Source organism: Neolamprologus multifasciatus, chromosome 7, assembly GCF_963576455.1.
Source record: "Neolamprologus multifasciatus chromosome 7, fNeoMul1.2, whole genome shotgun sequence".
Taxonomy (NCBI): domain Eukaryota; kingdom Metazoa; phylum Chordata; class Actinopteri; order Cichliformes; family Cichlidae; genus Neolamprologus; species Neolamprologus multifasciatus.
In genome coordinates this window covers 64,015,094-64,042,128 of record NC_140445.1, presented here as the reverse complement: position 1 = coordinate 64,042,128, position 27,035 = coordinate 64,015,094, and the positions used below count along the sequence as shown (strand labels likewise).

General features: G+C 41.7%; 2 protein-coding genes and 1 long non-coding RNA gene across 4 annotated transcripts in view; all 3 read left to right on the top strand.

The window, feature by feature from the left end:
- The window catches only part of tspan9a (tetraspanin 9a), a 222,220-nt gene extending 214,883 nt beyond the window's left edge, over nucleotides 1-7,337 (top strand). For both annotated transcript variants that reach the window (XM_085165093.1, XM_085165092.1), the window contains 2 exons: nucleotides 227-310; nucleotides 5,219-7,337. In XM_085165093.1, the coding sequence (XP_085021219.1) occupies nucleotides 227-310; nucleotides 5,219-5,290 (156 nt within the window). In that variant the 3' untranslated portion in view covers nucleotides 5,291-7,337. The remainder of the gene's footprint in view (nucleotides 1-226; nucleotides 311-5,218) is intronic.
- LOC146515877 (uncharacterized) overlaps nucleotides 1-27,035 on the top strand; it is a 331,877-nt gene that overhangs the window by 214,803 nt on the left and 90,039 nt on the right. The window lies entirely within an intron of this gene.
- The window catches only part of tspan33b (tetraspanin 33b), a 26,455-nt gene continuing 13,161 nt past the window's right edge, over nucleotides 13,742-27,035 (top strand). The window contains exons 1-7 of the mRNA XM_085165100.1: nucleotides 13,742-14,460; nucleotides 18,254-18,311; nucleotides 18,734-18,861; nucleotides 19,016-19,090; nucleotides 23,250-23,345; nucleotides 23,703-23,831; nucleotides 26,429-26,590. Of these exons, the coding sequence (XP_085021226.1) occupies nucleotides 14,365-14,460; nucleotides 18,254-18,311; nucleotides 18,734-18,861; nucleotides 19,016-19,090; nucleotides 23,250-23,345; nucleotides 23,703-23,831; nucleotides 26,429-26,590 (744 nt within the window). The 5' untranslated portion in view covers nucleotides 13,742-14,364. The remainder of the gene's footprint in view (nucleotides 14,461-18,253; nucleotides 18,312-18,733; nucleotides 18,862-19,015; nucleotides 19,091-23,249; nucleotides 23,346-23,702; nucleotides 23,832-26,428; nucleotides 26,591-27,035) is intronic.

The following is a 27,035-nucleotide window of genomic DNA, read 5'->3' as shown; positions in this document are numbered from 1 at the left end:
TCTGCATATAAATGTCATCGCTCACAATAACTCAGCTGCGTTTAATAACTCACCTGCTAGTTATCCATCCTACGGTATAGCTCACATTAAAGAAATCCTTTCGTGCGGGAAAACTGCAAACCAGATGATTGAGTTTCCTCCTGGGTAACTGAACAGGGGGCAGCCATCGCCAACTGAAAATGTATATTTTAATGGTATTTTAACATGGTTTTGTTCCTTTTTTCAGGGCTGCTTTGAGAAAGTGGAGGAATGGCTGGATGACAATAAGTATCTGCTGGGAACCATAGGCATGGTCATCTTGGTAGTGGAGGTAGGAGGATTTGTGAGAAACAACTCTTTCCTGTTTTTCCTGCTTTGTGTCTTTTGCCGACATTGAAAACAGTTAAAAGGTTAATGCTCACCGGGCATTCTGGGCTCCAGCACGTCCTGAAATATTGAAGCTCCTGTCTTGTGCGCCCTGATCATGTGTGAAGTGGCTTTGTGCCAAGAGTGATATAAGGAGCTATGAGAAGACAGGAGAGCAGAGATGCTGAATATAGAGGAGCAGGTATAGAGTCGCAGATTAAAGGCTCTGTAGCAAGTGCTGGTAGAAATTCCACTGGCGCTTCTGTTTGTCTTTTGCTACGAAACTTTGCTTCAGATGTATCCCTCTTTATCTCGGTGTCTCTTCAGGATGTAGTATTTCCACTTACTTTGAGATTGCACTCTAAAAGTGTCTACTCACAGAACAACAGGGAACCTTTTTTTTTTTAACCGTATTTGTGCAAATTTTGACTGCAAGACTTTTTTGTATTACGTCTTTTGTTTTGTTTTTTTCACTCCGGTTAGCTGTGATAGCGCTAGGTAGCCAGCACAACTAACTGCACAGGAACCTGTGTGAGCATGGTGGACAACAAAGGCAGCAAGAACAATATGAGTTCATGCATGGTTCAACTGAAAGTGAGTGTGAACGCTAGACTGTCTGTGTATGCCACTACTGGCAACCTGTCAGGTAGGGCTGTTGATATAACGATATATATCGGATGATATAAAAACGTCCATCGTTTCATTTTACGCTATCTTTTGTTTCGTGGTGTCGCAAAATAAACTGTTTATGGTAATATTTTTTCATCGTTCTGATGGTCACTGTAGTGGTTATATTCATTTATTAAAGTTCTCTCTTTCTCTTATATTTTATATAAACACACTACGGATGGACAAGCGCCTGTTTTTATGCGTTGTCGTTAGCAACAACGACGGTAACAGCATCGCATATCCGCTTGTTTATGTTCCACATAAACCTTTCACAATAAAGCTCAAGATCCTGTTGAGACTTTTCAAAATTAACTGAATCACGTGAAATAGATTTTTTTTTTTTGTTTGTTTTTTTTTTTGTCCCGTTTGGATCTTTAGCATCAGAATTGTTGTCTTAAGGCCAAGAAAGATGCCAAGCAGATTTATTTTACCAAGTGGATCATCGTGGCCTTGCCATATTGGTCCATTTGATTGACCTTTATTATAATTATGAATTTATTTTATTTTCGGTTGCTACAAACGGGACAGACATGACTGGGGGATAGGACAGGGAGAAAGAATGAAAGAAAGAGAGGGAGAGAAAGAAAACCAGAGGGGAGAAGAGACGGTGAGAAAGGGGGAAGAAAGAAAGAAAAACAAACAAAACACCTGGATCACCTGTATGGAGAAAAAAAAACAGAAGAGAAAGCAAACAAAATAAGAGCAACATAATAAAAACAGCACCATCACAATAAACTAGCTAGCAGTAGATAAATATTAAACGATATTGTGCAGCACGCCAGATAGACAGCGCACAATGTGCTTTGAGGCAGAAGAAAGGTGTGGTCTGCGTCTGTGAACACCTGTGTGCACACCTGTGTGGATCAGCACGCTTGTATTCCAAAGGTTTCTCCATGTAACGATCTGCTAGGGAGTGTGGGGAGCCATAGCCCCGCCCCCCAGGGTATGAAGCAGGTATGGAGGAGATCCAGGCCCCAGATATCCAGAGGCCCCAGAGTACAAGGACCCGAGGAGGACCACCAAAAGGGGGTCAACCGTGCCACCCTCCTGGGAAGAGCTGAGTAGAGCCCCAAACGAGAGGTCACCCAGCAGCTAGGGAGCAGAGGCCAGAGGGGGTTGCAGTGGCGTGCCCGCGGGCTCTGCCGGCAGCCAGCTGTGCCAGAGAGGACCGAGCTTCAGGCCCAGAGGCCAGAGGCCTGAGGGCACCCCACCCCCTGGAAGGGGCCCAGCCGGGCCCCTTGAAATAGATTATTTATGGATGAGAAGAAAAAAAGAGCCGCCAGGTGCTAAAAAATAAACCTTAGACTCAAACGTTAGAACAGGCTTTTCCCCGCAGCACGCCGTGTAATAAATACTCACAACGAAAACGGCGGCCGTTACAACTTATGTCTAAAAATAGTTTCATGCATCGGTTAAAACACTCGACTCCAGCTACATGACGCGCAGCTGGAAACACTTCTGCCCGAGATTCACAGAATTTACAGAAAATGTAACATTTTTGTGATTTATATCGTTGTCAGGGCGATAGAATTCTTATATCGGGTTATGAGATTTTGGTCATATCACACAGCCCTACTGTCAGGGGTCTTTTGCTTCAATTTGCACCTTCTTGAGAGAATGTTTTCACACTCCCTTGACTTTGTAAATTCACTATAAGATGCAGCAGAGATCTGGTCTTTTTCCTGAATCATCCTCTGTGGCAATAGCTGTCTGGTGCACCTTTTTTCCTAAGTCCGTTTAATCTACAACACCCGACATCTCTGACTGCACCTTACCCTCTAATCCTTTTCACTTCTTCTGCTGCCAAGGTGCATGACAAGTGCAGAATATTTTAATATCTCGGCCCATGAAACCTTTCGGTACAATATTTACATTTCACATAGATGATATTTGACACAGATTTCTCAGATGTACAGTTCATTTTGTATGTCCGTGCCCTTGATTTTATTTTTGATGCTGTGAAGACTTGTTTTTCGATATTTTCTCTCTGCCTAGCCTGATATGTCTGTGACTGCATGCACGCAGGACGAGGCTTCACTTTGCTAATGCATGAATTCATGGTTCATTCAGAGCAAGGTGTCCTCACCAAGGAAGGCAAACCTCCCTGTTGAGTTTTGTATGATTCTGCACGTAATAATGTCCTCAGGGAGGGGTAGCTCTTGCACAGTCACATCAGAGAAATGTGTGCATTATATATGACCACACTATGCTCTGAAGAATTTGTTAAATTTCACATTCTCCTCCAAACGCACATCAGGCATGTGCAGAACACTGAGACTTCGGAGCGCACACACATCCTCCTCTGATTCAGGCCAAACCAGAGGTAAAGTTGGGAAATATTCGCAGACGTGACAATGAAGAGCATCATAAATAAAGCTAATGTCCCATAATGTTATTTTGTTTTTGTTTTTTAATGATTTGGCACCAGAAACAAGCTAGTACCGTATTTTTCGGACCATAAGGCACATTAAGCGAAACAAAACAGTCAGATAAGTCAAACTTTATTCAGCTCATTCTTCTTGCTTCCTCCACTTCCGTACAATTGTTGAATTCTCTGGCAGCGGCTCTATTCCCATGTTGTTGCAGTATATTAATAACTAACCTCATATTGTGGATGGATTATCTCAGTTGTTCTCCTGACTGAAGTTTGGTCCGTTTACAGCATCCTGCCATGTGATTGCATTTGTTCCTAATCATCGGGAACCCTCACGTTAACTTTTATCGAGTGGAAAAAAGTTAGCTTCACTGTGTTTATGCTATGCTAACATAGCTGTGTAGCTAGCTACCATGTAGCACATCATTATATACCAGCTAGCCCAACTTCAGTAACCCTACAAACGTCACTGCTGTTTAGTTTTCTGTCTTCATTTATGTTGGAAGTGATAGCAGAGCTGTACGTTTGAATTTGTTTCAGAAATCTCTCAGTCAAACATGCTATATCATGTTTAGGTGGAAGCTAGCGAGCTAACTTCCTGCTAAATTCTAACTCTGTTAAATGTAACTAATTCTGTTTTCATGGATGTCTCAGTGATGTTGCAGTGATCGTTAGACTTTGGGACCTGAAGCTGACAGATTTTTGGACCTAGATTACACCGAGTCCGCGAGGCTCCTGACTACGGCAGCCATAATGCTCCGACAATCCATCAAGCTGCGCGGCTTCATAGCTTACCAAAGTCGTACTGAAACATTTTTTGACAGATTTTTGAGCACCGTGTGCCGCATAAAATTGGTTCGAGATCAGTAAGCACAACCAGAATTAAATAATTTCCCCTAGGGATCAATAAAGTATTCTGATTCTGATACGTAAGGCACACTGGATTATAAAGCACACTGTCAATTTTTGATAAAATTAAAGGATTTTATATGCTCCTTATAGCGCGGAAAATACGGTATGTACTGTGTGTGTTTATCCACAATGCTTCAATCCCAGAAATATTTCCACATTTTAAGCAGGAATCTGTGATTGAGCTTTAAAGCATCCTTCAGGAGCAACTGTCATCCTGTCTCTCAGACTGAATGAAGCAGACAGCAGAAACTTTGTCAGAGACAGATGAGCTCAGATGTAAATAATTGGGTTGGCTCTGAAGCACTTTTTCATCTGTCCTAACTCCGTCTCAGCTGGATGTTTACCTAAAATGGCACTTCTTTTTTTTATTGACGCCAGTTTAAGGTGGCATTTTCTCTGAAGCCGCTGAAACCAAAAGCGAATCAGCAGCTTTCCCCAGCTAATCACAAACCATAGGGTTCCCCAGTGGAGTCCACATTTCCTTTTTTATTAAAAACTATGCAGCATTCAGTATTTTTCAGTTTCCCTGTCATCACAACTTTGCCAGATAATGGTTTTAGGATCAGCCTCGCGACTGTGTTTGATGTGGAAGCATCAGCGGTAATGGAAACTTCAAAGACATAGCTGGCTACTTTGATTCAATGGCATCTCAATTTACTTCACTGGCTTAATGCTCGCACACGCTGTACATTTTGCCATCGCAAAGATTCCAGAGCTTCCATTTGAAGGCTATCTGAGAAAAAGAAACTGAACTAAAATGTGTTCGTGATTCAGCGCACGATTCATTGTGCTTCAGCAACGCAGCCCAAGGCATCAACATAAATAGACCACACGGACACACCTGCATATATATTACACATAAATAGATACTATAGACAGACGAGCATGTGTTCACGATCTCCTTGTTTTCCTCCACAGCTCCTGGGCATGGCATTCTCCATGACATTGTTCCACCACATTCACAGAACGGGAAAGAAGTATGACGCTTAGCCTTGGGACAAAGCACCAAATGGAGAGGAGCCCCAGTGCTCGATGGGATAAAGACTCTGATTCAAACATACATCCATGCTTTCCCTCTTTAGAGCATCCTTTTCCCCCTTCTCAGATCGTCTGTACAGATTCCAGCTGCTCTGTCCTGCTGTCTCCTCTCACCATTCATTTTGCCAAAGAGTAACACAACTGGAAGAGAAGAGGCGCCTACTTTTGGCAAGGAAGAGAATCCCATATGTTGTCCCTTCTCTTGAGTACACTTGTTTTTTGGCTTTTTCTGTTCTTCTTTGGCTTGAACTAACCAATTGCTGGAGGGAAGGACAGACTTTGAGACAATGAAGACTTTACAAATGCCCAAACAGCCCCCACAGGGCGAAAAACCCACGAAACTGACAAAACCCTCCACCTCATGTGGAGTTTTTTTTTTTTTTCTTCATGCTTATTAAATTCTAGCCCTGTTTTTTTTCCCCTTGTAAATGAAAAAGATCCAACATGGCATGCTAGTTTTCTACTTCACTGATTTATCAATGAAATGACCGTTGTTATTCTTTTTATTTTAAACGTATTGTTTTCTTGTTGGATTTGCTTTTGTAAGTATATCATCCTGTGGAATGTAAGTGTCGAACAGATCGGTGCAATGTGTGTGTGGGTACGTGTGTGGGATTGGTTTTGAGGTAACATTGCTGCAGACGGGCAAAGGCATGTGAGGATGCAGAGGTTTAGGTGAAACGAGCTTCACGGAGGAGCAGTCGCGTAAGCACGAGGAGTCATCGGTTGATTCATTTTACGCCAAACATTTGTCTGCGAACAAACTCGCACACATGCATTTTGTGCTGCCGCGCAGCAGCATCCCCGTTCCCTGTTAGACAATATAAATGATGTAAAATGCCTGTTTATTAGAGCTCCAGCAGCACTGTCAGCTGTAGAGATCGAGGTGATAAAGTCCCCCCTTTGAGAAAGCAGAGTGGTTGTGTACGCGCGTGCATTTTATCACACGGTTCAAGCTGCAGAGGAGAAAAAACCCACTGAGAAACACTTAGAAGAAGGGCAGGATGGAGCAAAAACTGAGCAGACACACTGTCTTGTTTAGGCTATCAATAGCGTTAACAGAGCCTTTCTATACTGAAGATCTCATCCATTCACACCGCCCTCCTCGTGCTTTCTCTCGGCGGCTTGCAACTCAACCCTGCCTCTATCTTTTCTTTTTCACTTTAATTTTCTTTCTTCGTGTCAGGCAGCGATGAGTTTCATGCTCCATCCAGTGCTTCTGCTGACATTCCTGCTCATCGCACGTTTACACCTCCGGTTTGCACCCCCTTCAATTTTACGTAGGCTTCATTTTCTCGCAGCAACCAGAGGTGGGGCGAGATGGGAGTGCGAGTGTTGCCAGATCAAAGCTCAGACTGATATGTATGGCAACATGCCCTGTAGGACACATCAGTTTATGTCTGTTTACAGCTACATTCACTGCAGGAGGCCAGAGTGCCAACCTTCCTCCCGGAGACTGAAAATATTCCATCTGCCGCGGCGTCTTCAAAAAATGCCCTCTGGTGTGTCTGCTCAAGGCTTCAAAACCTCCAAAGAAACGGTGGAGTAAAGACCTCGCTTACTGTCAAAGGATCACTGTGGCTTTTGGAATAAGGTTGTATTCAGTTGTGACACAGTGCTTTCCAAAGCAAGTGCAATTAGAGATGTGGGAAGATTTTAATCAAGAACAAAGAAATAGCGGTAAATAAGCCGGCCGATAATTACAAAACATTTGTAACAGAATGTTAGCAGATTGTTTTTGCACAAAGGTTTTTACTACAGAGGGAAGATTTTAAAGAAATTGTCTATTTAAGCTGATATTTTACCACAGTTGCGTCTTTACTATCTTTATTTTGAATTTCTGTTACTGAAGCTTTGACCTGTATTGTCATGTTTGCCGCTATGCCCTGTTTCTCTTCATCTCATCCATTCAAGCCGATTCAGTTTGTAGATTCCTGCAAGTTTGTTGGACTTCAATTCAGTAGCAACTCTTTCAGAACACAGTAAAAGCTCAAAGGAGCTTGCAAAGAAAAGCGTCTGGACTTCTTTAAGTTACTTGAAGATGTTTCACCTTCATCCGAGAAGCTTCTTCAGTTCTAAGGTCAAATGGTGGAGAGTCAAAAAATTGGAGAGTGTTTAAGTCTTCAAGTAACTTAAAGAAGTCCAGACGCTTTTCTTTGCAAGCTCCTTTGACTACGATGACCTGGATGACTGAGAACCTTCACAGACAAAGTAAAAGCTCATATAACCTTGGAATTGTGGAATCTTTATGATGCAGAGTCCTGTACATGCACGAGTTTAGGATTGTGTTTTACCAGAGGCACCTAGTTAAGTCAAGTCTCCCATTTATAGCCTACATCGCCTGCTCATGTGTAACCAGGAGAGCTGAGCTTGGCTACCAGGGAAGCTGCCAATTAAACCTTTACAAATGGTTGCGTTCTAAATTGTTTCCTACATTATAGCTGCAATTAAATTGATTGCTTTGAATGATGCATCAATGAAGTGCTGTTCATTCCTGCTACCTGAACTAACAAAGAAAATAAGCCACTCATTTACTCACGTGCCCCCTCGATGTGAGATGCTTCAGTTGACTAATGCTCCTGAAGTCATTGTTGGCATTTTAGGAAAAATTAGTCTGATGATTTCTTCATTTAAAGGAGAGTTTTAGGAAGAGAAAGGCAACAGGAAGCAACAAATTTGTGCTGTTTTGTGCAGTGACCCTGCTGGCTGTGATACACTGTCTGCCCCCATATGCTCCAACTCTTCCTGTTGTGTCCATGGGGGAAACATGACAGCTGCTGATGTACAGCGCAAGCACGAGCGATCACGTTTCCTCTGCTCGGCTGCCTCCACAAACTCAACACATCCCTTACTCACTGCCTCGCTCTGCAGACACCTGGCGCTATTCGGTAACTGGCGATGTGGTTTGGACACCTTAAAGCACTCGTAAGGTACCCGAGACGGGTCAGCGGAGGAATAGCTCAAAACAGTTTGGCAAATGAGGCTGTGCTGTATCCTTACTGCAACAAAAGAAGGTTCAAAGGAAACCCAAGATAGCCACACATATGCAGAATAGTGGAAATAAAGCAAATCCGTTGGGAGGTCAGAGCCTCAGCCTGCAGACGCTGTTTGTTCTCGGCTGATCTGACCGGGGCGACATTTTCTTCTCTGTGTAAAATCCTTACCCCATTATCCATGATTATGTCAGAGTAAATGTTACATTGTGTTTGTAATATGCGGGGTTGAATGCCATTTTAACAAGGGGGGCTGTTTAATTATGTTTTGTACACTTTTCTGCTGTTTAAATGTTTGTTTTTATACAATATGCTGTTGATTTTCTTGTTGTAGGTTCTGTTTTTATTGGCTTTCCCCCCCATTTGTAGTTCACTTTGAGTACATGACATCATTAAGCATTTTTTCCTAGAGGATTAGTCTTTGCAGTGTTCCTCTACAACATGCAAAAATGCCTTTTCTGTGTTTCAGCGATGCAGGCGGTTAGAGCAATTAACGTAGAACAAATAGAAGGAAAATCTGGCAAAGCCCACAAAAGACATACTGCGCTTTTGTCGTTGTGCTTCTTTGTATTAGGATCAAATGAAATTGAATTAGGACGCGCAGGTATAATCTGCAGTATCTCTTCAAACTGCCAGTGCAGGACCCGTTCTGTACTCTTAGAGCATGAACTGTTAGACGACCGTACAACAGAGTTCATCTCGCTCCAGTGTATCAGCTCACCGTGTAAATATGCCCATTTTACAAGTGATGTAACTTACTGTTATACCTCTGCCACTTCGCCTAACATTCACATCAACAGGCTGCTTTTCTGACAGCCCGTCAGCCCTTTTTATGCTCATTTACAGACACTCGTACTGTACGTTATCCACTTTTTATGTCTGCCAGATTTCCTGCTTCTGTTTTCGCTTCGAGCACGAGAGCGGTGTAAATGTTCAGTAAATTTGTGTTTCTGTCAGTACAGTCCTCATATGTTTTTGACTGCATTTTCATCTTTTAGTAAAACATGATTTCTTCTTTTTTTTTTTAATTGATTTTTTTTTTTTTTTTGAAGGAGTATAAAATATTCCGTCTCATCCCAGTAAGCCACGGAAATGGTGAAGGAAGGATGCACATGCAGTAATTGGGTTTCGTCTGCTGTGAAAAATTCTGAACATAAAAACTGTTTTTTGTTGTTGTTTCCTTTCCTTTTGTGCGTGCGTGTGTGTGTGTGTGTGTGTCAGAATCATTTTTTGCCACCTTCGACATATTATTTCTGTAATCTGCTCCTAATCCTTCCCCTGTGCTGAAGCTGAATATGTGAGCAGTGGAAATGTATGCTCTAGAAATGGTGTGTTTGATGTTGTGTTCTGCTGGGTGGCACTATCTGATACCTGCCAGCCTCGTCCTGTGGAGTTTTCTGCTACACGTGAAAGCACTCTGAATATCTATACTAGCTGGTGCACTACTCGCTAAATCAACTATTTTTTAAATAAAGGAAAGAGTGTCAGAAAAAATCTCTCGATACAGTACGCTTATTGCCTTTCTTGTCTAATGACTTGATGCTTCCGATTCCCTTTTTATGTTGCCGTCAATTAGATTTGATTCAGAATTTGTTTGTGGGGTTTGGGGTGCAGTTGAAGACTCGGCGGCGTCAGCAGATCCCGTGATACATGATGCGTTCTGTGTATACAATCCCTGTCTGAAAATGGGCTCTTTTAAAAAAGAAAAAGCATAACAAAACCTGGGGGACTGATGTCCTAAAGATGCTGAGATGAGCTAATGGTGGTGAGCCAGTCAAGAAGAGGTTTTTTTCTAAAGAACAAAGTGAAGATGATGAAAGTGGGAACCATTGCCAATTTGTCTCACGCTTCAACAGCGCGGAGTGAAAAGCTCAGTATTTGTGTGCAGCTTGATCCCCTCCTTTTAACCTAATTGTTATCGGGCCTGTGTGCGATAGCGAGTGGAGTTTATTGTGCCATTCCACCCAGGCTTTTTGTTTTTCCATCACTGTTCCTTCTATGCAAAAATAATAATAATTATGACCTATTTTAGCCTTTGTACAGATTATTTTGTATGAATAACGTACTGAAATAAAGTGAAAAGAATCAATCACGGATACTTTTATTTATTTTTTTATTTCCCACCTCATCCACCGCACAACTCATTTCATTAACCTGAATTTGGAAGGCTTTCGTTTCAATGAGGCTGTTTAATTTGTCCCCACACAGGACTGCTGAACTTGTTAACCTGCTGTGGAGGTGATCTGCAGGTTGTTTCTGGTACTGCTTGTTCTCACACGGTCTTGTTTCGCGGGGTATGCTTGTCATCTTTTAAACATCACATGCAAAAACAGCACGGCTCATACTGCTGCAGGGTTACTGTTGCTTCCTGTTATTTGGTCTTTTAAACCTGCACTGTGCTTAATAGATCTGCAGGAGCAGGTGGAATTTAAGGGTTTTCAACCATCTAAAGATGTCAAAACTATGCAGGTACGTTGGTTGTTTTATTCGGAGTTCAACACAACACAGCCATGCCATCTCATCGTTTTCACACACCTGGATCCTATTGTTTCTAATTGGTATTTTGCCATGAAGCAGAGTTATGAGTGTTGTATCATATGATCTGTCCTCCACAACCACACAATATGCCGCGACCAGTATGGGGTATATTTTGGGATGCAATAACAGAAAAGCAGAATATCAATCGTTCCCCATTTCCTCTCAGCGAAACGGATTGCCACCCAGCCTAAGTATGGTACTGTTAGAGGTTTGTCTTCTCCACTGGTGCCCAATAGGGGATTTGTTTTGTTGCTTTCTACAATAATGTAAGGTCTTGACCTTTTAGTGTTCTTCAGATAGTCCCATTTACTGTGTTTGTGTGCGTTTAAGTCAGAATGTGGAAGCAACTGGAATGCTGCAAAGAAGGATACAGCTGTGATATCTAGTTATTTTCTACACACTGAAAATAGTACCAATAAGAAAAAAAACCTTGAGTGGGTAGGTCGCAAATTTTAACTGCTGCTGGTTATGAATGTCTTGGCTGAAAAAAGTTACATTTTATTATTATAATGACACAAATTCCATTAATAAAGCAAAATTGGTCAAATCGCTGTATTTTGTCTGAGTTCATGGAAGGAGGACGACACCACTTTATATCTGTGCTATAAATATGAAGCCATAGCCAGCAACTGGCTAGCTTTGCTTGGCTAGGATTAGCTAAGCAAAGCTAGCCAGTTTCTAGCTAGCCAGACTATTTTTTACAATTACAGATGAAGCAAAATTAGTGTAAACATTACAGGATGTTTGGTTTTTATTGGCCATTATGTTACAGATGAATACATTAACATGTCAAGTTCAAACCGTGAATCAAAATGTGGAAGAAAGGTGATTTAAGTGACTTTGGTTTTAAGACAGCTTGTCTGAGTATTTCAGAAACCGCTGATCTTGTGGGATTTTCCCACACAACCACCTTCAGAGTTTGCAAAGATGGTCTAAGAAGGAGAAAATATCCAGTGAGCGTAGCTAGACTACTTCAAGCTAAGAGGAAGGCAACAGGAAAGGAAGTCAAATAACCACTTGTTACAAGCAGGCTATGCAGAAGTTCATCTCTGAAAGCACAGCACATAAACCCTTGGAGCAGATGGACTACATCAACAGAAGACCACACCGGTTGCAACTCAAGTCAAGCTGAGGCTCACATGGGTTCACCCAAACTGGGCAACAGAAAAAAGTTGCCTGGTTTAACGAGTCTGGATGGGAATGTCCGAATTTGGCATGAACTACATGATGACATCAATCTAGCCCAGTGTTTCCCAACCACGAGAAATGACCAGGTGTGCCATGGAAGATTACCTGGTTCCACCTGATTAGCACTCCAGGCGATCGGTGTGAGTAATGGGCAGAACAATTACATTATCTATCGATTACATTAAATGGGTTGCCAAATGCCAGTAAAACAGAAGAAGACGAAGAAGAAATTACATAGCAATACATAAATATTTGAAATAAAAAGTAGTCACTCTGACTCAGGTCCTGGAGAAAATTCCGACCCAGATGAAATGCCAGAAGAAAGCAAAAACGGTATACTGGGGACAAACCGAGCCAACTCCGCTATGCCTGGTGTGCGGGAAAAAATTATCAATGTGCTTTTTGTGACATTTTTGTTTGGTGGTGTCCGTACATTAGATTGAGCCCCCGCAGGGGACATGGGAGAAAAAAAATTAAGACGAACTTTTGCAAGATCTCACAAAAGTTTTAGCCGCATTCTTCGGAGGCCGCCAGCTTGAAGCCGACCGGGAGGTCGAGGCACGATGTGCCGGGAAAGCGGCACATCCTCCCAGCTGTAGTAGGTCTCGACCTCCCGTTAGCTTCGAGCTAGTGGGTGTCAGATCTCCGAAAACGTCGGAGCACTTTTACAAATATGTGATGTCTTGTAAACTGAGCAGGTATCTGACGTTTACACAACTACATTCACGCCTCAAATTATCTTAAAGTGTATTTTGTGACCCAGAAAGAATAATATTACAACTAAGTAGCTGCCGCCATTGTTGGAATTCAACTTTTGCGAGATCCCGAGTTAGTTTTGCGAGATCTTGCAAAAGTCTGTCCTAATTTTTTTTTCTCCCATGTCCCCTGCGGGGCTCCGTACTAATGTGAAGTAGGTGCCTTGGCTCCAAAAGTTTGGGAAACACTGATCTAGCCTAACTTGTATCAGTGGTGACATAATGGGTTGCCCCATGTACCTCCAGGATGTGGTGGAGTGATTCAGCAACTGTGTGATGTAAAATTGCTGCAACCAAAATCTCTGAGGAATGTTTCCAGCAATTTTCTGAATCCATTCCACAAAGATTTGAGGCCGTTTTGAAGGCAAAAAGGGTCCAACCGTGCTAATGAGGTGTAAGTGAGGCACATACAAAAAAAAAATGTGATGATTCATGACACAATCTTCAGAGCATAGTACCATGAAAAACTCTAATATATTGATTGGAGCCAATCACAGGAAGATCCACCATACTTCTAATTTCTGTGTTCAAACAAAGCTCGAAGTATCTGCACAACTCAGGACATCACTATGGTATCACCCATCTGTATCATCTCTCTTTTCATATCACTCCCAGTTGGAATCCATAGATTCCATTAGCACTACCAAAGGTAAAGTAAAAATGTTGCATAATTACAGAGTGCAACCTCCTCCCAGTTAAGGTTCTGTTCAACTAAAATCTGATTTGTATTCAATCTAAACTCATTAAATATGAGTCTCTGGAAAGTCACTGAGTTACTGAGGGATCTGGTGTCCAGTGATGATGTAACACATTAACTTTATAGTTACGTTTTTGTGCTTCCGGTCATTCTGACAGATGATCCTTCATCACCAGTCAATAATCAGCTTTAGTCTTTCAATCTATATCTCTTCACAGAGTTTGTAGCTTGACGTCTTTCCTTTTTTTAACTTCTTTATTGGTTTGAATGTTATTTACTCAAAGTTTGGCAGATTCAATCTAAAGCACACTGGAGACATCACAGCAAAAGGCAATGTCATGTAACTACATTAGATGTTCTTCCTCTCAAAAACGTCATTGTCCAGCCTCTGTCAACCGTCCTTCTGCTTTATTCACTGGAGCAGTAATCTGAATCTGTAATCTGCAGACTAGAACATAAAACTTTCACAAGCAATAAACATTAATGCAGAAAGACGAGTGCAGTGCGTTTGTGCGATGTGGAATCTAGGCCCTATGACATAATGGCGAAAGGAGACAGAATGCACAGGGGTAAACTAAAGGCAGCTTGTAGGCCATTCAGCTGCAGTCAGCTAGAGATATTTTTTGTGCAATCTGACCCATCAGCCTACATGGACAGTTCTGGGTCTCACCAGCACGGTGAGGCGGCGTCACAAATCCATGCCCCCCTTTTTTTAAAGCCACCCCAACACCAGCACAGCCTGCAAGCCACCCGCTTCTCACAGATTCACATGGCGCCTGCAGATCTGCTGGGTGGGGCAGGAACCGGGGACTGTTTACAAGTGAAACTCGCTGTAGCTTTACACCTCAGTAAATAATGGACAGGAAACTGAATCTAGACCGAGCTGAGACATTCTCCTTTGTCAACCCGTGGATCAGATACTTTCTCTTCTTCTTCAGCTTCTTATTTTGGGTGAGTAGAGTTGCAACGATAAAAGTGTTGTGCCGTCCCGGCAGACAATATACTCTGAATATTTTGGAGAATGCAAATCACCAGCAATCAGAGCGCTTTCAAAGAAGACAGATCTGCTACAAAGAAAAACCAAAAAAGAAAAAGTATATAAATAATAAATGGAGAAAAGAAATTCAGCTATTATCAGGAGTTAAAAACAGCAGGAGCACCCAGCTGCTACCTATTTCACATTTAGTACAGTTACACATGAGAACTTTGATTGCCTGTATACATCACTGCAGCAATGCACTCGTAACAAATAAATCGAGTACTGACTCATACTAAACCATAAAACACCATGTAAGCACACTAGTGCTCTGTAAATGAATTCTACTTGGAAGCTGTTTCTGAATGTAATAAATGCTACAGCGTGATTGCACAAATGCAGAGTCCACAGTTACAGTGCTGTGAAAAAGTATTTGCACTTCCCGGTTTCTTGTTTTTTTTGCATATTTGCCTCATTTATAAATTTCAGCTCATGTAACAAATTTTAATATTACAAAGATTGTCCAGATAAATGCAGTTTTGTAAATGATGCTTTCGTTTATTAAGGAAGGAAAGAAAAGCTATCCAATCCTACCCGGTGCTGTGTGAAAAAGTAATTGCCCCCTCAACCTAATAACTGGTTGTGTCACTCTTGGCAGCAAGAACTGCAATCGAGCGCTTGTGATGACTGGTATTTAGTCTTTCACATCGCTGTGGAAAAATTCTGGCCCACTCTTGTTTGCAGAATAGTTTTAATTAAGTCTCATTGGAGGGTTTTCAAGCGTGAACGGCCTTGTTGAAAGTCACGCCAAAGGATCTCAACCTGATCTGAGAAACCTTCAGTTTGTTTTGCTTTTTTGAGCCATTCAGAGGTGAACTCGCTGGTGTGTTTGGATCATTGTCCTGCTGGATTGCCCAAGTGTCCTTAAACTTCAGGGCATGGTAAATGGTAAATGGCCTGTATTTATATAGCGCCCTAAGGACCCCAAAGCGCTTTACATATCCAGTCATCCACACATTCACACACAGGTGATGGCAGCTACATTGTAGCCACAGCCACCCTGGGGCGCACTGACAGAGGCGAGGCTGCCGGACACTGGCGCCACCGGGCCCTCTGACCACCACCGGTAGGCAACGGGTGAAGTGTCTTGCCCAAGGACACAACGACCGAGACTGTCCAAGCCGGGGCTCGAACCGGCAACCTTCCGATTACAAGGCGAACTCCCAACTCTTGAGCCACGATGAGCCCCAGACAATTATATTACTATTTGTATGAAATGTTGTGTTAGTTTTATGTCAAACATTCCACAAATTGTAACTTTTATCTTGTCAGTCTTCAGCATATTTTCCCAAAAGTCTTTGGGATCATCAACATGTTACCGTTTGGGTTTTTTAGCAAATTTGAGACGAGCCTCTGTGTTCTTTTTGGTCAGCAGTGTTTTCGCCTTGTAACTTTCCCCTGGATGCCATTTTCGACATCAGTTTCTTTCTTATTGTTGAATCATGAGCACTGACTTTAGCTGAGACAGGTGAGGCCTGCAGTTCTTTAGATGTTGTTCCAGGTTCTTTGGTGACCTGGTGGACGAGTCGTTGATGTGCTCGATGTGTTGGTGAAACAGAAAATAAATTGGTTGATATATTTGAACGATATTCTTAATGGTAGATAAACTGTTACATTTCAGGCAGTACAGTGGATACATAATTGCATAAATGTGTGAGCACGCTGATGTTAATGGATGCTTATATGTTTTTTTGTTCACTAGCACAGGAGATGATCTCACCCAGTCACAATTCAACCCCTGTCAAAGTCGCTCGCACCATCACACCTTCCCATTTCTCCCGTATTCAAGGACAGGTGCCCTAAATCGCTTATTTTCTAACAGATGTCAGGCATACACGCACTGCTGATATGACATAATCATTACGCGTTTTGTGCAAGTCTTACATTATACAAGCTCCTCTACTGTGGCTGTTAGTGTAACAAAAAGACAACAAGACAACTGGGAAATGATAGAAAGGTACAGCAGATACACTGAAGCAGCCATTAAAGCGCCGCGTCCTCCATGAGCAGTTGCTTTGGCACAAAAACACACTATTAAAATAGAGCTGTTTGGCTCACTTACTTTCCCAGCAGATTACAAGTCGAGCACACAGATCACATCTCTAGCTCTGCTAACTCCCTACACCTCCATTACATCCCCGTTCATCCAATCCTCCACAAAAACAGCAGGGGGGGGCAAACACTGTACTGTGCTCCTACTGTGTTTAGAGCCAATCAGCAATAACTGCACCCGCAGCAGCCTCATACCCCAGCCCGTGTTGACTTTGTTTATCAGACACGGGCTCAGGAGCGAACACTGCAGCCCTAATCCATCAGGCCTTTGTCCCCACGTCCCCGTGGCTCAGTTGAGCTGGCTTTCACCTCCACACAAAATCCTCTGGGAGAAGTCTGATTCATCCCTTTGAAAAGCCTGAAAAACAGAGCTGGAATACATTCACTGTGTAAGTGTGTCTCCTGTTGCAAATGCCACCCTCATTCACAAAAAGGCTCAGTCAGTGGAAAACCGACAAAAGGAGCTGCAGGTGCGAAACTCCTACACGATGGAAAATACCCCTTAAAAATGTACAATGGTACTTCCAAAGAAAATAGGCGCTATCCACGTTTTGTGTTTTGGCAGCTTTTCTCTTGTCAAGGTAGATTATTGATTCAAAAAGTAGTACCATATCCTGTCATGCAATAATTTACATCTCCAGAGCACAAAACACCGGTTTGGCATGAAGGCTGGCCAAGGAAAAATTATACGTCTTTCAAGGAAAATTACACCCGGACAATGGTTCTTTGCGACCTCTAGAGATCCAATACAGGCTCCTGAGACAGAAACAAATCTGTGTTTATAAAGGCTGAACAAAATGCATCCTTTATACACAAAAGCAAACACGCACAAATTAGTAATCAGGAGAATGTCTGTGAATTCGGAGGCTGGAATTGGAAGCCAAGACCACACAGATTGTTATTCAAGGTGAGAAAAGCAATCACAGAGAGAAGGGAAATTAATGTTGACAATGCAATCAACGGGAAGCGTTAATTCCACCTGTTTTCCACTCACTTGGCTCCTTTAATACGTCGATTCTATTTGGGTGAACTCACCTCTTCAGCAGTTCGCTGTTTAAAAGAGGCGCACGCACACACATCACAGTCAAGAACTAAGTGAAGTTAGGGTGGATAATAAAAACTATTCTCTAACCAAGGTCGAGTTCTTCTCACAGTTCTATAAATCACGATATAAACTGGAGAGAGCAGTTTTCAGTTCTGGAGGATTTCCATCGCAGTCGCAGGTGGACTGAGTCTGAGTTCTGTTGCGAGGTTCCACATTAAACCGAGGTCCATATGTTATTATTTTTTTTCCCTGTTGATATCCATCTGTCCGTTTACCGCCAACACATAAACTAGTGATGCAGTTACCATGGCAACGGGTGCTCTGCCTACTCAGCACCTGAGGAAAAAGTCTATCATCACTAATCTAAGCACACCTGTCCTGCAAACAAAAGTCCGAGTCGGCACCATGTTTCCTTTCAACAACTTTTCAAACATCCAAATAAAGACTCAACCTGGATAAATTACAAATACACTGCATTTTCTGGGCTTTGCTATTGCTAATTAATTACCAGTTTAGAGCAAACGCGATAGAGGAGAATTATTTGCTTTCTTTGCTGGTGAAAAATAAATAAAAATTGCTGGTAATAATAAAATCATCTCCTTTTTTTCCAGGTTTTCTCCCTGTTGATTGTTGCAATTGGTGTGTATGCTAAAGTCCAGAAGGCCACAGGTACGCAAGACGACACTTTTCGCTCACACCTCCTAAACTCCAAAGTGAATTAAAGACCAGCGATAAACCGTCCCTCATAAAAGAGGTGCAGGAATGAGGTGGCACTCTCCTTGGGATCGTAAACTGTTAAGCTTTCCAGGCACAAAGCAAATGTGTGTCAGGCTTTCGCCTTCATTTTACCTGGTGTCTTTAATTTTGTAATTACTATGAGATATATATATAGTTGAGAAACAACCAAAATTTTATAATAATAATATAATAAACCACAATAGATCATTAATGATTGTATAGTAAGAAGGCAGCTAGCGTAGGAAGGGATGCTGCAAAGACAGGGAAACAAGGTACATGATGGAATTATTTAAATCAAAATCAGGTATTGGGGTTGGAAATAAACAGAGGCTGTTTTCCCGTCTTTCTGCCAGACACGGTGAGGGACACGTTCCTGATCGACCCGGCTGTCATCTTAATTGTGGTGGGGGTGGTCATGTTCTTCATCACTTTCTGTGGCTGTATCGGAGCTCTCAGAGAGAACATTCGCCTCCTCAAGACAGTAATAGACCTCACAGACACATTACAAATACTGGCACAGTGTTTTGCTTCCATCTAATCCAAAGCCAAGTCTCACATCTTATGTGTAACAACTAATCTGTCCTTTAAGATGATATTAGTCACAGCCTTTTAATATTTTTGTCTTTACTCCCTAGTTCTCCTTCAGCCTCACACTGGTCTTCCTCACCCAGCTGGCCATAGCGATTCTGGGCTTCTTTTACTCCGATCAGGTATCTGAATCTTTACTGTTCTGTGCGCTGGCTCAGTTATTCTACGAGGCCATTTAAGGCCACATTCAGGCTCCAGTGATAACAATGAGCACTATTGATTTATGGTGTCATTTCCCGGCTTTTGGACATTCTGTACATTTGTAAACTGCAGTATATGCAACTTAATAAGGCAGACATCTGATCCCACAGATGGGCCAGCTTAGCCCACAGGGGAAATGTCTTGTTAATGTCTGTGCTGCGCAGCATACACAGGAAACAGAAAGGCATATACGCCAGCTTCCAGTGAGAATCTGTGTTTGTGTCACTCTCTATAAATCCTCCAAATGACTCAGGCTTGTTCTGTAGACTGACAGAAAACACGCAAGAACTTTCTCTCTGTATTACAATGTGATTCGAAGTGACTGGATAGAAAAACTATTTGGGTTTATTGCGGCAAAGTTTTAAACGCTAGTGGCAATAACGGCAACGACAGCACCGTGTTCAGTGAGCTAAGTGATGGCACCTGGGGACGATGGGAAGAAGCAAGAGTGTGCTTCCTGGCAAACTCAGAAACTTTAACGTACTACGTCTCTATGTATATAAATAAATAATGGTGTCAGTAGCAGTACCTTTGACCACTGGAGTTAAAGTTTTATTGAGCTCGCTGACATGTTTGGTCTTTGCATTGATGTGTTTGTTTTGCAGTTATTCCCACAGACCACAGCTTTTATTGATTTCAGAATTAAGTCAACCTGACTAAATAGTCTCATTCGCAGCCTGTCTCCTGCCTCTCTAATTGATACAATTAGAACAATTTAAAACAAAAAAGAATTTTAAAGATTGTTTTTATTATACATTAATAACAAGTTTAATTCCAGGTCTAGATACATTAAAAATGTCTGTTTTTGTGACCATAGGTGATCTACTCTGTGGCTGCATGAATGTACATATGTACTGCAGTCAGTGTTGGGAAGGTTACAGATTACATGCCCCAAAATGTTTTCTGTAACGTATTCCGTTACGTTACTCAATGACAGTAACGTATTCTGAATACTTTGGATTACTTAATATATTATCATGCTGTTTACAACTACATGAATGTACTATTGCTGTGATTTATTACTGTTACTGAAGGTCCGCGGCTCCGAACCGTAGTAAAGGGACCTCTGGCTAATATGGTGGGTTCTGTGTCGGCTCGTAGCTGAAAACTAGCTTTACTTTGTTGTCTGGGTCACTTTGCTAGCGAGAGACAGAGAGAGGCGTTGAAAGGCTGCTCCAACAGAACTTATTGTTTTTGGAGGAAAACACGAACACGGTGTACAGTCGAGTCTTAATAGCTTACTTACAACTGGGCTCGTCAGGCTCTCTTCTTGGCTGCAGTGGTTATTATTATATTTACATGCTTCCAGCTCCCGTTTTTGCTCGATGACAGCTCGTACTTTTCCTTTTTCTCCCTCCCTCGCTCACAGACACATAACGGGTATGGCAGTCCATTCTCCCTGCAGCACGGACTACACTGCCCATGATGCTACATTCTTTAGAGCTATACCTGTAGCATTCTGCCTATTAGCTTAGCACAACAACAACAACAGGCGCTCTCTCACCCAGGAAACACGCAGAGAGAGAGCGTCACCCTGTAACCACGGCAACCGTAACGCTGCCGCCTGGAACAACAGAACGTAGCTGTCAAACAAAACCCAAACAGTCCTGACCCGCCACAATATGAAACAGGGAAGTACCGCCGTGTAATCCATTTATTTCAACAAATGCCACCTTTTTAAACGGTAACTGTAACGGAATACAGTTACTCATATTTTGTATTTTAAATACGTAACGGCGGTACGTGTATTCCGTTCCTCCCCAACACTGACTACAGTACTATATCTCAGCCTATATCTTATACTTATATGACCCAAGTGATTGGTTTGGAGACTACAGGGATGAGATCCCCCTCCACTTATCCCCTTCACTAACGTCCCATTAGGGCTCCACCGAGAATTAAAAACACAACAGCCAGCAGTGGCAGCGCTCGCTGTCATCAGTGGCGGGGTTCCTGGTGCCTGATGATACCTCTCCTCTCCCTTGTGTTCTCTGTCAGCACTCAGACTGCCTGCTGCTAAACAGAGCAGTTTAACAACCCTCCCAGCATCCTTCCTCGCTAAATGATTCAAATGCTTCGGCACTTCAAAGTGGAACCAAATGTTCCATTTCAACAGATCCCTTGAAGGAGACTTTGCCGCTAATGACACACTGTGACGGTAGCCTCCGAAGCCCACGAGCAAACTGCACCACGTGGAAACAGAAACAGGGGAAGGCGCAGGGTGAGCGTAAGGAACATTGTAAAAAAAATCCTAACACAAATTAACAAAAGTACTTCAGGATAACATTTTGGGCTATTTTGACAGTGCTCACAGTATTTATCAACATAACCTGTTCTAACGTAGTTTGTAATGCGAACAATTCACAAAGCCTTTAGCAAAGCATTCAGAGAAGTTTGTTTTAATGAGAATTTAAAGTTCAGTGGCTCATTATCATACAGTGCTCCTATTAGCATATATTACATCTGAACTCAGCCTGTATAACCGTGGCCCTCTTTGTTCTCAGCGTCTTAAAGGGTGGAAGAATAGCAAAAACAAATATTAACAATGCAAGCCCTCGTTAATACTCTGAAAATGGAAATAATCTTACAGACAATGAAAGTTAAAGTAACAAGCAGGACAAAATTTCACCGTCTGAATCAGCCTCGTTCGGTTTAAAATGCTCATTACTGATAACTCAGTCTAATAATGTATTCATATATCATCTAGGTTTTGTTTATTCAGCTCGAGAGGAGCTGATGAAAATCGACACATTATAATAACAAATGGCTAAGTTCAAGTAATTATCTACTATAATGTAGAACCTGCATTTGTGCTTTGTGTTTGGTATGCGGTTCGTGTATAGTTCTCACAGGCACAAATGGTTTTATTAGTATTTATGCTGTACTTCCTGCTCTGCTGCCGCCCGGTTTACGTGCATCCCGCGGGACGCTTATGCAATGTAAACAGGACGATGTTGCGTTGCCTCCAAACCCATGTATTAATATTTGTTTATGTGGCCTTTTATGGAAAAAGTTCAATGCAACATTGAACATGAATACCGTTTATGCAAATGGTGAAAAGTCCCACAAAAAGTAGATCAAATCTACAGCAAAGCCACCTGATTAACTATGAATAGGTGTCTGACAGCTCCACAGAAACGGTTTTAGCTTGAATTTGAAATTATCCTCGACATCATCATTTTAAGCTTTGTGGGGATTTCACTGCATCTGTTCAAAAGAGGGTTCACAAAAAGGTACTTTACAATCCTCCAAAATGCTGCCCGAGTAATTAACTGAGAGATCAGTTGTGTCCATGAGCACCTTAGCAGGCAAGTAACAAAGACATCTAATTCAATTCAATTCAATTTTATTTATGTAGCGCCAAATCACAACAAAAGTCGCCTCAAGGCGCTTCATAGATACAGAGAAAAACCCAACAATCATATGACCCCCTATGAGCAGCACTTTGGCGACAGTGGGAAGGAAAAACTCCCTTTTAACAGGAAGAAACCTCCAACAGAACCAGGCTCAGGGAGGGGCGGGGCCATCTGCTGTGATTGGTTGGGGTGAGAGAAGGAAGACAGGATAAAGACATGCTGTGGAAGAGAGACAGAGGTTAATAACAGATATGATTCAATGCAGAGAGGTCTGTTAACACATAGTGAGTGAGAAAGGTGACTGGAAAGGAAAAACTCAATGCATCATGGGAATCCCCCGGCAGCCTACATCTATTGCAGCATAACTAAGGGAGGATTCAGGGTCACCTGGTCCAGCCCTAACTATATGCTTTAGCAAAAAGGAAAGTTTGAAGCCTAATCTTAAAAGTAGAGATAGTGTCTGTCTCCTGAATCCAAACTGGAAGCTGGTTCCACAGAAGAGGGGCCTGAAAACTGAAGGCTCTGCCTCCCATTCTACTTTTAAATACTCTAGGAACAACAAGTAGGCCTGCAGCGCGAGAGCGAAGTGCTCTAATAGGGTGATATGGTACTACAAGGTCATTAAGATAAGACCTTGTCTGTAGATATTTATTGTAAAACATGCAAAATGTTGATATTAAAGCTGTTATTCTGTGTATTCAATCAGCCTTTTCCTCTCTCTTAGGCACGCGATGCTTTGGGAAAGTTTGTAAAGAAAGCAATTGTGCACTACAGGGATGACCTGGATCTGCAGAACCTGATGGATTACATTCAAAAAGAGGTGCTCTCATTGGCCACTTCCACTTAGCCAGAGTGGCTCCTTTTGTCTGTAGAAGTCTTCAAACTGATCACAGATAGTTTATTGGATGCATCTGAGACTAAAGCAAGAAACCGCAGTTTGTTTTGTTTGTTTTTGTGCCTTAGCGAGGGTTTCCACAGGAGGCTACATGCTTACAGTTCCTGTTCTCTGTGGGTCACCTCATGTGAAACTGCTCTTCCATCTGCACATGCTGGCACATTTATGAGTTTGGGTTTTCCCACGGGAGAAGCCCTGACTGGCAGGATGCCCAGTACAGACCAACACTATGTTTCTAAATATACACTCGATTTCACTTTTCACTCTTTTCTTTTTTCCCAGTTCAAGTGCTGTGGATGGAACAACTACACTGATTGGTCTTGGAACCTCTACTTTAATTGTACACATGACAACCCCAGCTCTGAGCGCTGTGGTGTGCCTTATTCCTGCTGTACTCCTGTTCCTGGGGAGGTCAGTCTTTCTCTGTTTAGCCTTTAACATACACAACATGTACAAACTAACATCGTGGCTTAAAAGAAACCTTAACACAAACCTTCATAATCTTAAGTGTATGTATTATTAAGATTGCTGACCTCACAATTTCAGTCAGCATTTCAAATTTGTTCAGTGTGTTAAATCTTCTCTGTCATGCCGAATTCACTTGATTAAGCAACTGACAAATCAAACCTCCTTCACATTTATGACAAACAGAAACAAGAAAGGCAGAAAGATAATGACATGAACAGAACAAGCAGCTGTATGATGATGAAACAGGCTCTTAACACTTTATTAACAGAGAAAAATAAATAAAACTCATGAAAATTTAAAGTTACAAAAAGAAATCTTGTATCTTGACTCAGCAGAGTCTTATGCAGGAGCTCGGTGAGTAGAACAGACTGTAGCAATAAAGGATAACACACGTAAAGCTACCCAGCCATGTCGACACAAGTGTCGTGTGTATTTCACATTCACTTCCACACATCTCTCTCTCTGAATGCAAGATATGTATGTGGCCAGTATTCAAAGGGAGACAAAGTATGGCAGCTATGCATGTATTTCTTCTAAACTTGGAGAAGAGGACTTCTACAGGTCCCTGGAGTCTCCAGACAGCTACATTAGATTAGAGGTGAGGCTTCTCTGTTAAGACATCAGACTGTCTTATCCAACAGAAGTGAGACTGTCAGCTGATGATGGGGATTCAAGACTCTGGCATTAAGAGAGACCCAAAGAAAATTTGAAATCATCTATAAAATATACCCGATACTTTAGCTAATGGTCTGTGGATGCTGAATTATAGCCAGCACTGCCTGACTGTGACAACCTATGTACGCAAGTGTGTCCAAACTAAGAGGCTCTCAGTCGGGAGGTTATATTTATATTTATATTTATTTATTTAGGACAGTGCATGTTAATGAACAGAAATGTAAAAAAAAAAAAAATTACATGAATGTAAACATACCAGATTATAGCCAAGGGCTAATTTCCATCTGTTGTCCTTAAGCATAAAAAATAGACATAATAATTCATAAAAATTCATCATTCATTCATAATAAAAACTCCATCACCAAACTTGCACATACACACCATTCTGTTCCCAAATAAAACATTAAAACTATACAACTCATACATGATCACACACTTGATTTGTCCATAACCAGTTTTTAACCTTTGCCTTAAACAAATTGAATGTAGAGCATCTCTAATGGGTTGAGGAAGGACGTTCTGCCCAAATGCTGTCCGTCTGTGGGGTATAAACAAGTCTCCTCAGATTGTAGCTCGAGTGGTCCTGTCTGAGCTTTCTTTATGCCTAATGAACTGCTTTAGTGGTGGTGGAGCAAGGGAGTGTAAGACTTTATATATTAAACACACTCTTTTAAGTTTCACTAAGTTATTGAAGTTCAGTAATTTATGTTTTTTTTTAACACATGACAGTGGTGATGGGAAGTCAGTTTTTTGTCAAGTAGTTTTAAACTTCTTTTATAAATGTTTTCAATAGTTTTAAGTGTTGTTGGACAAGCAAGTGACCAGGACGTCAAACAGTAGTCCATATGAGAGATGATCATTGAGTAAAAATAATTCATATTTAAATTATTACGTATATGATTAAAATTTCGATTATTAAATTTAAGTACCTGGGACACTTTATTTATGTGACTCTTGAAGGATAATGTTGGGTCAGGTGGCAAGAACACGTCTGCATCTGCTTGTAAAAGCAGTTTTTGGTATTACCTTCATTTCCTTTGGGATTAGCTGTCATGCACAGAACTGGTCTCATAATGGCCAACCAGTTTCTCTCTTAAAAAGAATCTGCAAATTGATTGGTTGAGTACCTGAACGAGTCACTGCCAGGCAATTTCCATCTTAAAGAAGAAAGAAAAAAACATGTTTAACATATTCTGATATGATCAACCGTACAGTAAATTTGCACAGATGGTTCCAAATCAAAGTCTTCTTTCATGAAGGTTTTATGATATTTTCAGACTACTGAATCAACACTGCAGCTATCTGCGTGCATGAGGCTCCATGCTGTCATACAAACAGCATATATCTAAATGTCTGCATGAGCACAAACTTTGGATTCACAAATACACGCAAAAAAATCTCTGTACAGACGCAGCAGCACAGCTTGAAAACCACCACTAAGGAAAAAAACATCTATCACACTCTGAAAACAGATCACAGCAACATTTTACAACATGGGGTAAAAATAAAATAACATTAAAAACAACTAAAAAACTATTAATTAAACAGTTTGAGAGCTGTTGCTGTGCTGCAACCTGCTGGTAGGACCCTGTAACTGCATGGTCCCCTCAGGGATTAGGTAGCTTTTCTTTTCAGAGCCAGTGGGTTTCGCTTGCTCACATTATTTTCTTTCCTCTCAACAAACATCACTCTTTCATTATTTTCAATTTACTTTCAATTCAAAGTAAAAACAAGCAATGAGAAACCAGCAGCATGACAGCGACATCTGAATGTATTTAGAGTGCTTTAGGTTTATGTGCTTATCAATGTAAGTATCATGCACTCAGTGTTTCGTCTGTCTTTGCTTTTGTTCATCTGGCTTACAGGCAGTGATCAACACGATGTGCGGTTTTGGAGTTCAAACGCAAAACTTCATGGAGGCAAACAAGTCGATCTACCCAGTAGGCTGTGCAGACAAAGCAGTGATGTGGATCGAGTCTCATCTGCTGCTGGTGGGAGCTCTCGCCTTGGGTCTGGCCTTACCTCAGGTAACCCAGACTGTGCAGTAATTAGGCAACACAGGACTAGTAACCTGCCAAAAGGACTAGTTTCATCTTGAATAAGACTACACACAAACAAGCCAATATAGCTATTAATGAAAGTTTGCTGGATTCAGTGTGTAGCAATCAACATACTGACTGGAGACAAACTTCAAACTGGCGTTTTTGGATGTGGCTGCGAAAACAGTCCAAGCTCGACTTCAGCAATCAGAGCCATGCAGGCTTTATACTCTCATACAAATCTCAACCTGAGAGCTTCCCACGGCCTTCTTTTACAAGTTCAATATCGTCCTAGTAAAAAATAAATAAATAAAAAAAAGGGATAAAACTTGGATTCTAAAGGAAACCAATAAGGAGTAGGGTTAATGTGAGGCCACGGTGATTCAAGGGATTTGGAGTGGTGTGTTCTACCTAGACAGCAATAACAAGGCAC